The sequence below is a fragment of the Eurypyga helias genome, unplaced genomic scaffold (assembly GCF_000690775.1).
Source record: "Eurypyga helias isolate BGI_N326 unplaced genomic scaffold, ASM69077v1 scaffold15343, whole genome shotgun sequence".
NCBI classification, from domain to species: Eukaryota; Metazoa; Chordata; class Aves; order Eurypygiformes; family Eurypygidae; genus Eurypyga; species Eurypyga helias.
In genome coordinates this window covers 13,031-22,577 of record NW_010240679.1, presented here as the reverse complement: position 1 = coordinate 22,577, position 9,547 = coordinate 13,031, and the positions used below count along the sequence as shown (strand labels likewise).

Below are 9,547 nucleotides of genomic sequence, written 5' to 3'. Positions count from 1 at the left end.
TCAGCAGGAGAAACATCTGACTGAGCAAAGACTAACTTACACAGTGGTTTGGAAGCCACGTGTTGAAAAGTGCTGGGGAAACACAGCAGGGAAAATGATAAAAAGGGATGAAAGCAGTTCAGATGGGTGAAGAATGCTGATTTAAAAATGCAAACCATCTGAACGCTGATGAGTGGGCAGGTTGCAGTAACGCCGGGCAGACCGAAGTTGCTCAACAGTCATACGCTGTAAGTCAACTCCCACAGGACATGGCCAGTAGTGTTATAAAATTGGAAGGGGTGGGGGGAGTTGTCACGGTGCTGCGGGGAGCAATCTTGCAGCCGCAGCATAGTGCAAGTCGGAAATGGGTCAGTGGGAGTAATAGCTTTTTTTTCCATGTGGTTGGTGTGAGCCAAGACAAATGTGTGTGGAGCACAGGGGTATCACACTCATGATTCCCCCCGCCCCCAGTGTGTTGGAAATGAATGTGTTTGCAATGAAATTTGGTCATCCAAGTGTGACATTATGAATCCTCTCTCTCTTGGGACACTGCCCTGAGTCCCAAAGTCAGCTTGCGCTTCTTTTAATGTTCTAGGCTTTGTCTAGACCATTAAAACAGACTGTGTTCGGCAATGTAATGCTGTGGCCTCGCGTTCCCAGGAGGTCAGCAGAAATGCTAGACTGAAATATCCCTGCTAATACCACCTGCGGTTTGTTCTCGCCTCTGCATTGTGGTAGGCAATCTCTTCTTTTGTGCTGAAACAACTGAATGTGTGACCACACTGAAGTGGATGAAGGGGCTGACCCAGTTTAAAAAAAAAAAAAAACAAAACCAACAAACCCAAAACCAAACCAAAACAAACCCCTCTGATATGTATTTCCCCACCCTGAGCTCCTGTTGTGTCATCTTAGTGGTCCAGTTTGTCATGTGCCAGCCCCATGCACAGGGGTGTTGGCGGAGGCATGGTGTGCAGGAACGAGGGACAGAGCGGAGAAAGCCTTACGCTGGTGTTATTGCCGGTTTCTGTTCGGTGTGAAAACACAGCCTTCGTTACAGCTTCGGTCTAAGCTTTGCACTCGGCTTTGATGTACTTCAGCAGCTTGCAGAAAGGTGATAGCGTATGGTGCCTGTGGTTTTGGTCCCTCCTGATGGTCAGGTGTAAGCAGGCAGCGTGTTGTCAGGGATGTGTAAGCTGCGTGTGCTGTTTGGATGCGGTGTGATGAGATGCTGGCTCCTGAGGCGCAGGTTGTTAATGAAATCCAAGCCTGCCCTCGCTCCGTTTTTCCCTTTTCTGATCACAGCTGGCCAGTACAACTGGCTCTTAAATCCCACCATTAAGCGGTCATTGAAACAAATGAGGTTAGAAACAAAATTCCAGAAGAAGGGGCTTATTTTTAATCCAGATCAGGTAAGTGATCTGTCACCGGCTGGTACAGCGAGTTACACTGCAGTGTAGCAGCTGAGGCTGATGATGAGTATGGTTCAGGGAGGCGAATGATAAGGCATATAAGGTACAGCCGCCACACTTCTTCCAGCCAGCTTTGCCACCAGTGCCCGTGCCACTTGATTAAGCAAGTGAGTTCATGTCAGGGCATAGTGTGCGTGATGGTCCAGCAATGTGTTAGTGTATTTTCCTTGGAACGCAGCCCCCCTCGGTCAGACTTTATTTCATTTTGGACCATGCATCCCTCCAATAATAGACAAGCTGTCCAAAATCCCCAACTATTAGTGGAGCACAGATTTCCAAGTCTAGGTCTGACATTCCCAACACACCCCCTTTAAGTAAATCTCTAGCATGATCCTGAAGGCATGTGTTTAGTTAGTTGTGCCATCCAGACCCCTTTTCGGAAAACTCAGACCCCTCGCGCCTGGACGTGCAGAATTCTTTCGTGCCACCTCAGCGTGCGCGCAGCATCCGTAGCAGAGGTACAACCCTTATTTGGGTCTGATCCTGGGCTGCGCCCCCCAGCTAATGGTGTGGCCCACTGACGCTGTGCCAGCTCGTACCAGCTGAGGAAAAGAAAAGCCTCCCCCCATGACCCGATGGTGTGATGCTTTTCCCTGCCCCACAGTGATACCTTCTTGGGGCCGTGGGCAGATTGGGGCTGTCCATCTGAGAGTTTGTGCTCCCTGCCTGGTCCCTTTGGGGACAGGCTTGCTCACAGGCCCCCTGCCCAAAGACTTGTGAAGGCATGAGAAGACAGCTGGTGGTGTCCCCACTGTGCATACAGCCAGGCATGCATTTTGCTTTTGCTCTCTTCATGCTGCACTTGGTATAGGAGAAGCAGGCAGGCACATGATCTCCCCGAAGGCAGGATCCAGTGTTACTGTAGAAACTGGCCACCAGCTTCTTTTGTAGCTAGCAGCTGTCACTGTGTGGTTGCAGCCAAAGCGTGTCACTCCTACGGTGTCTGCAGGCTCTGGAGTTTGTTTCTGCTTCTGAATCCTCCGTGCTACAGCTTGGAGATAAATTCTGCGTCTTCTATCAAAGCGTGTTAAGGTATTTCTGAATTGTGCCTATTTTTAAAGTCATTCTTGATTAATACTTGATGTTCTTTCCAGGTTTCATTTTCCTTCACCAAGACTTCAAGGCACGGAGGAGCTGGTAAAGGCATTGCCATGAAACCTAACTTGAAGCAATGGAAACAACTCATGCTTTTTGGGATCTTTGCATGGGGTCTGCTTTTTCTGGTGATATTCATCTATTTTACCGATAGCATTTCCCAGTTCCTTTTCTTACATTGAAACTAAGAGGCTTCTGCCCCTTCAGGGCAAGCAGAGAGTTATCATGGGAGCCATACACGATCCATCATTCTCTGAAACTATTGATGGGAACGAGGTACTTCTTAATGAAGATCTCTTAGGTACATTTAAGTCGGGGACTGGAAGTATTAAGAAGTGGACTGATTTGGAAGATGCTTTTAGAAGTGAAGACGAGTTTTTTCCATCACAGATAAGAAGAAAATCAAAAAGTGCTTTCTACCAAGTGAATGATTATTTATTTGCTGCTGGTCAGCCTCGGTCACACAACCACCTTCAAGAGATAGCAAAATTCATCTCAGCCGATGAGGATAATCCAAAAGTAAATATTTTGCAGAACAACTGGAGCCATCAGAGAAGAATGAGGAGAAGGAGCACAAAGCACAGGAGAAGCCAGATGCTTGATGAATCTGATGACTGGGATGGGCTATATTCAACAATGTCAAAATCCTTTCTTTACAAGCTTTGGAAAGGGGATGTCTCTTCCAAGATGCTGAACCCTCGACTGCAGAAGGCGATGAAAGATTATTTGAGCACCAATAAGCATGGGGTGCGGTTCAAGGGGAAACGAAACTCCAAGTTGACAGGAGACCAGCTATTCTGCGAGCTAAAAGAAAGGGTGAATGTGAAAACAATAGATGGCAAGGAGGCTCCCTTCTCCACTCTTGGATGGGAAAAGCACGTTCCCCAAATTCCACTGGGCAAATTGTATACACATGGCTTTGGGAGCTGTGCAGTAGTTATGTCTGCTGGTGCAATACTGAACTCCTCTCTAGGGGATGAAATAGGTGGGTGAAATACATCTATTCATGTGCATAGATGTACATGTATGTGTTCGTGTTTGTCTTTCAAAAGGTTCATTCTTCTCAAGCATAAGTCTGTAAAGCCTGGTTGTTCTCTCTCACCAGCGTAATGTGAGTGTGAGCTTATGGATTTGAGTGAAGCTGTTCCTTTTCAGGAGAATACAACTGAAAGGAAAATCAGGCCTGAAGTCATAATTTGATTTAAAGAAAACAATGATGCCTTCTTATCATCTTACAGCTTGTAGTATAAAGGAGGCATTGGTTTCATCAGATCTGCCATATTTGACATTTTGCTGCAGCATGTGTTTATTTCTTCAGACGATCAGAGCCATGTTCAAGTTTTATTTTGCAAAGCTGTGTTGTACCTGTCTGTATTTTGTAGTGGCTCATAGAGAAACTCCTTGTGGTGTAGCTACCCCAGGGTGAACTTTGTCTCCATGCCAAGAAGCAGTAGAGCATCCTCTTCATCTCCTGCATGTCTACAGTTTGCAGACATCTAGAATTTAGACCCTCAAGAAGCCCCGTGTGCCGAGGTCAAGTCCCCTGACCTCTTTCCAAGAGTGAATTTAAATGAGTTCAAGTATGTCCTCCCACCAATTTTTTCCATTGCTGCAGAGTCAGAAGGGTTACAGGTGTGCTGAGGTGTCAACATCGTGCAGAATTCCCCTCTTCAAGGTGGGAGTTTTGTGGTAGCTATTCAGAAAAGGTCTGTGGAGCCATAAAACTAATCCAGGTCAGTTTTATTTTTTCTTTCTAAAAATGAGTGCTACTACTCATGTTAACATTTCAGTAGTTTTTCATTGTAGTAGTATGCGTGCAGTATGCTAAGAGCGCTGAAAGAAGGATGAAATGCGTGTCTCAAACTTGCTTCTGGAGCAAGAAGAGTTACGTCCTCCAGCTCTCTATAAAAACCCTTTGATGTGCACTCATTAATCCTCCCAGTCTTCCAGGACTTCACATCCCAATACCTGCTTCATTGCACTGTATCATCTCTTTGACACAGATGGGTTTCCTTTAAATCTCTGGGATATACTAGAGCTGCTGTCATTATCAAACTACTCTAATAGGCTTCCAGCACAGCATGGGTGCCTGGCCAGCCTGCAGCTAAAATCACACCAGGGTAACATCTAGTTTCACAGGAAACCCACTGATTTAAAAATCTTTGGGGTGAAATAGCTTAAGAGTTACTCCCTTCTCCAGTGTCTTATCCTTGAGTGAAACAAAATTGTTTTCTGTCAGTATCCCAGTTTACACTGGTGTGGGTTAGTGATGTACTGGAGAATCCCATAGCACACTGTGACATACTTGTATATTTATATATTGCATCGTGATATATTTGCATGCTCAGGTGCAGCCCGGGTGTGGACTTTGGTGGTTGACATGGTACCTGGGGCCTGTATGTGCTCCTGTGTGTACCCTCTCTCAGGAGTGCTCTCTCAGGAGCACTCTGGGCACAGAAAGCTTATGCCAAGCTTTGAGGAAAAGCTTTTGATTTAATTGGGAAATTGTCATGAGATGCTGTTCAGTAAGGCCTACACTGACGTTTCTGATCTCCTCCTACCTGTTGTACAGGAGTGTGTATGTGACAGCAGAAGTCACAGAATATTTTTTTCTAAGTGAGTTCCAGGCCATGGGCAGGTACTTGTGAGTGAGGGGAGAATGTGGCCTAGAACTGGGTGGGGGCAACTGACTGCTTACAGCCATCCCAGGAGGGCCTGATGCAAACCTATGTGTCTACGTGGTCTGTACACTGGAGACATCGTGCCAGTGTTTCCCATTTAAAATGGAAGCTCCAGCATCTGTGCGTATTGTTATTCCCACAGGGAAGAAGTTACTCTTCCCCTGCAGAATGCACATAGTACATGTTCCACCTGAGCTCTTGGCTGTGCCTCTAGGTCCTTGAAAAGGTGAGAAGAGTCTGCCCAGGAAGAGAAGGATCAGACTGCACACGATGCTCTTTTTCCCCGTGCATGCGCAGCTGTAGGAAAGGACTGTCCTTTCCCAGAGGGGCTGCCAGCGCTTGGTTGGAGGTGCAAGCAGCCTGCCAGTCTGGAGGCACCTTGGGGGTGCTGCTCTGCGGAGTCAGCCTCCTGGGCTCCTTGGCTGTGTGTCCACAGGGACACGGGAGAAACACCCCATGCATCAGTTCTGCTTTTGAGGCCATGGGCTGTGCAGCGTTGGTTGAAGTTGCTGCAGGCAAAAGGCTTTTCCTAGTTCTCCTCCCAAAAGAAAAAACAAGTCTGAAGAAAGCACCAGGAAGAGGACCTTTCTCTTCACAAGCCTTTAGCTCCCTCTTCTGTGTTCCTATTACAAACGCAGGCAGAAATGTTAATGTCTTCTGCTTCTGCCCTCCTCTTTTCCCCTCCCTCCCCCCCCAGTTGTTTTGGAATGGAATTAATTATGGAAATACTGTGCAAATACAGCAAAATACTTACATTGTCATCATGCTATTTAATGGGAGACCCAATTATTTTGGCATCGTCAGGAAGTGACAAGGATCTGTGATCAAAACCCTCACTTTTTATATCTTTAAAATGGTTATCTACAAATACTTCGTAAGATCAAAATCAGTTAACTTAAAGGCAACTATTATCAATGCCAGGCTGTGTCCTGATCGTATGTTTTATGGTGGAGGAAAGGTTTTTACTCTTGATACGAAGACTCAGCATGGGTAACGTTGGAAATGCAGCACACTGTCTGTCAATTAATCTGGGAACCACCCAATTCCCATTTCCTAGCTTGGCTACCAGTTGTCAGTCAACAGAGTGTCAAAAAAGTTCTCGGGGGTGGGTCCAAATTTATGTTCTTAAATTCATTAAGCAGGTTTCTAATATGAAGAACCTTTGTTTTTCTTTTCCTTCTCCCAAAAGTGGAGTACTTGCACCTCTTATTCACTTCATGTCCTCTAGCTCCTACACAGTCAAGATGCTTATGTCTAGGCAGAGGAAGGATAGGTGTTGAGGCTAGGGTTCTCCTTCCATGGGGGCATAATAAAAAAGCCTCTGCTCCTTCTCAGCTTCTGAGGAGTTGGGCTCAGTGGACACTTGGCAAAAATCTCTTTTCAGACACAGCATGCGAAAGCAAGCAGGTATGGCTGAGATTGGACTGCCGGCTTCATGTCGCACAGCACTTTTCCTGTCTGGAGTACAGGAGGTGTGGAGTAAAGGTGTGAAAGGATGGAAGATCCCAGCTTGATAGGATCAGGCCTAAACTCCATTGGAGCATGTTGTCTTGGAAACTTCTGCATCCTCCTCCTTTTTTGAGCTACAGACAACCCTGTTTTAAGTGACTGGAGATAAGCAGCTATACAACCTACCTATGGGTTAAGGCATTACATGCCCATTTTGGCCTGAATCGTATTCTCTGCTTCCATCGATAGAAGAGATAAAAGTAAACGAAATAGGGGGCTAGCGACCAGGACAGTGTTATTTCTGGAAAAGGAGTATAATGTCTCACTCTCCCTCACACCTCTGGGCCTTTGAGATGCCCTTAAAAGAAGCACTGGGAGGGTGATTATGTTTTATGCAGCAGAGGCTTGCACATAGTGTCTACCCTTGACCCATACTTGACCTATAGCTGCTTTCTATTCCACATGACTCCGAGGTCAGCAGCTCTTGGGGAAACTCTGACAGCTCAGCTCACTTAGATCTTTGCTACCAAGGGATCCTCGGGTTCCTGTGTCTGAGTAGGTTTGTGAGCTGACTTCTCTACGTACACTCCTAAGACTTGTACTGACCTTGAGAATAAGCACAAGGTATGATTAATAGGTTTGGGTTAGTTCGAGATTTTTCAGGCAGTATAAAATACTGTGGAGCACAACCTTATAGTTCAGTGGTGCTATTCATTCAAATCTGCAATTACACATCCTTGCAATTAACACACGTTTGCATGGAGTAATTCTTTATAAATTTTGCGATAGAAATAGCCAGCGGTTGTGTGTACTGGGTGTACTAACAACCTTCACACACTAAGTTTATCCAGTTAATAGAAATATTAGTATTTCAATATTAGTATTTCAAGCTAAATCAGTAGATTATTTTGAACTTTTTTTTCTGGTGGATCTTAATAATGTTAATAACGTATGGTAGATGCAAGGAAGTTTTTGTTTATGTGTAGTAGAATGTTTATCGTCCTTGGGGCATCAAGATTAGGAGAAATTTATATGTTTTATGTTACTTAGATAATTTGTTTTATTTTACTGTTCTATATTAGTAAAAAAAAAATAAAAATGATCCCCTCATTTATGCTCCTAGATTCTCATGATGCTGTTCTAAGGTTTAATTCTGCTCCAACGCGTGGCTATGAAAAAGATGTTGGAAATAAAACAACCATGCGGATCATTAACTCTCAGGTAAGATCTTCCGTTTCTGAATTCAAGGCAATGTCACTTCTGTGCAATATGACATTAAATTAATAACTTCTGAGAAAGTGTTGGGTAATCTGGGAAACAGCTGCTGATTTAACATTCACAATATAGAGCAGGTAAAAATTCTCCATTACAGGGATGCTCACGCTGCTCTCAGTGTAGACTGATGGCAGTAGTTACTTGATACCCTTGTTTTAAAGAATTGGTTTGTAAAGTTTCTCATGTGTCCTACATCTGTAAAGACTCTGCAGGATGTCAGAGCCATCAGTACAGAAGACCTTCACTATAGTGTCTCTGGGATCTTCACAAAGCCTGGGCTGTGGGGATCCCAAAGCTCTTTTCTCATATTTTCCAGTTCCCCAATTATTTCCTCACTAGAAGACGAAAGAAGTGGGAACTGAGTTGTCTTAATACAGAACTTTAGGCAAGTCATTGTTCTTTAAGAATTTGGAATGAAATAGTGAAAAACTTTAATGCACACTGGATAGTACACGTAAGGGGAGTTTGTTCTTCTGAGTGGAAACAGAAAATGGGATTTTCTGCATGTGGGTGCCAGCACATAATTGTGCATTGAGCACTACTGACACCTTATGGTTGAGAGTCATTTTTTCAGTTTTGAAAAAACTATTGCCTGTACTCTGGCATTGGGCAAGCCAAGCCTCTTTCCTCCTTATGAAATGCAGCCAAAAAGCAATAACAGAATTATTGTGCAATTTCATGACCTATTAAAATGGTGAGTTTATTTAGTCAACACCAGGAGTATGGTTGGCCATGTAGCATACTCTCTACGTACTGATTCTTGCTGAATAAGAGCTAAGTTTTCATTTACTGTTATGAATTAGTTTTTTCTTCTTCTTTGAGTGACTGCCCATGCAAAGTCCATCCTTGGTGGGCATGTTCTCTTTGCATCTGAGTTCATGTTCTTTGCCACCACAGAGAGGACTGTTCACTGTCATTCTCTTCACACTCATTTTGTAGCTTTTTCTGAGGCCACAGAAGAGACTAGAAGTCATTTTAGTTAAATATGCCCCTTTCTTCTGTTCAGGGGAAGAAAGCAAAAATGTATTTCTCTGGATTTAGTGCTGAAATCAATGTATTGGAGAACATTGATCTTAATGTCATTAATTTTGCTTCTTCCTTATTATTTTGGAGGGACTTTTCCTTCCTTGACTGTTCCTTGGCCCAAACGTTGTGGTTGCTGACCATGCCTGAACTCCTGTGCCAGGCTTAGAAACTTTATTTAGTGGACTAGCCTCAGTAGGCTCCCCACAGGAGAAGAGAGAAATGCCTCCAGGAAGTGATCTGAGCTCTGTTAGCTCCCCAGCGACTTCAGAGGGGCTAAACAGGTAAATTAGCTGCTCTCTGCTGCTGGCAGCAGGGTGGGGTCCTCCTGGCTCCCAGAGCTGCTGCAATACACTCCCACCGGGGTGGGTAATGGAGGGTCCCATGGTCTTCTCTGCTGCGCTGTACGTTGCTTGCTCTTCACAAGGCCTCTCAAGAAAACACGGGTCATGGCTAAAATTCAGGCCAGGTCAGCTCACAGAGCTTCCTCACAAACGTTTGTATTCTCACCACCTTCCTGCTCCTTTAAAGAGGTGGATGCTCTGGCCACCTAATGAGAAGCTGGCCTTCCCCTCG

The 9,547-nt window shown here is 44.8% G+C and overlaps 1 protein-coding gene across 1 annotated transcript in view; it reads left to right on the top strand.

Moving 5' to 3' along the window:
• Window positions 1-2,599: 2,599 nt before the first annotated feature.
• Window positions 2,600-9,547, top strand: part of ST6GAL2 (ST6 beta-galactosamide alpha-2,6-sialyltranferase 2) — a gene marked incomplete at its 3' end in the record, with an annotated part of 9,782 nt that continues 2,834 nt past the window's right edge. Inside the window, 3 exon segments of the mRNA XM_010148519.1 lie at window positions 2,600-2,697; window positions 2,699-3,528; window positions 7,797-7,894. Of these exon segments, the coding sequence (XP_010146821.1) occupies window positions 2,600-2,697; window positions 2,699-3,528; window positions 7,797-7,894 (1,026 nt within the window).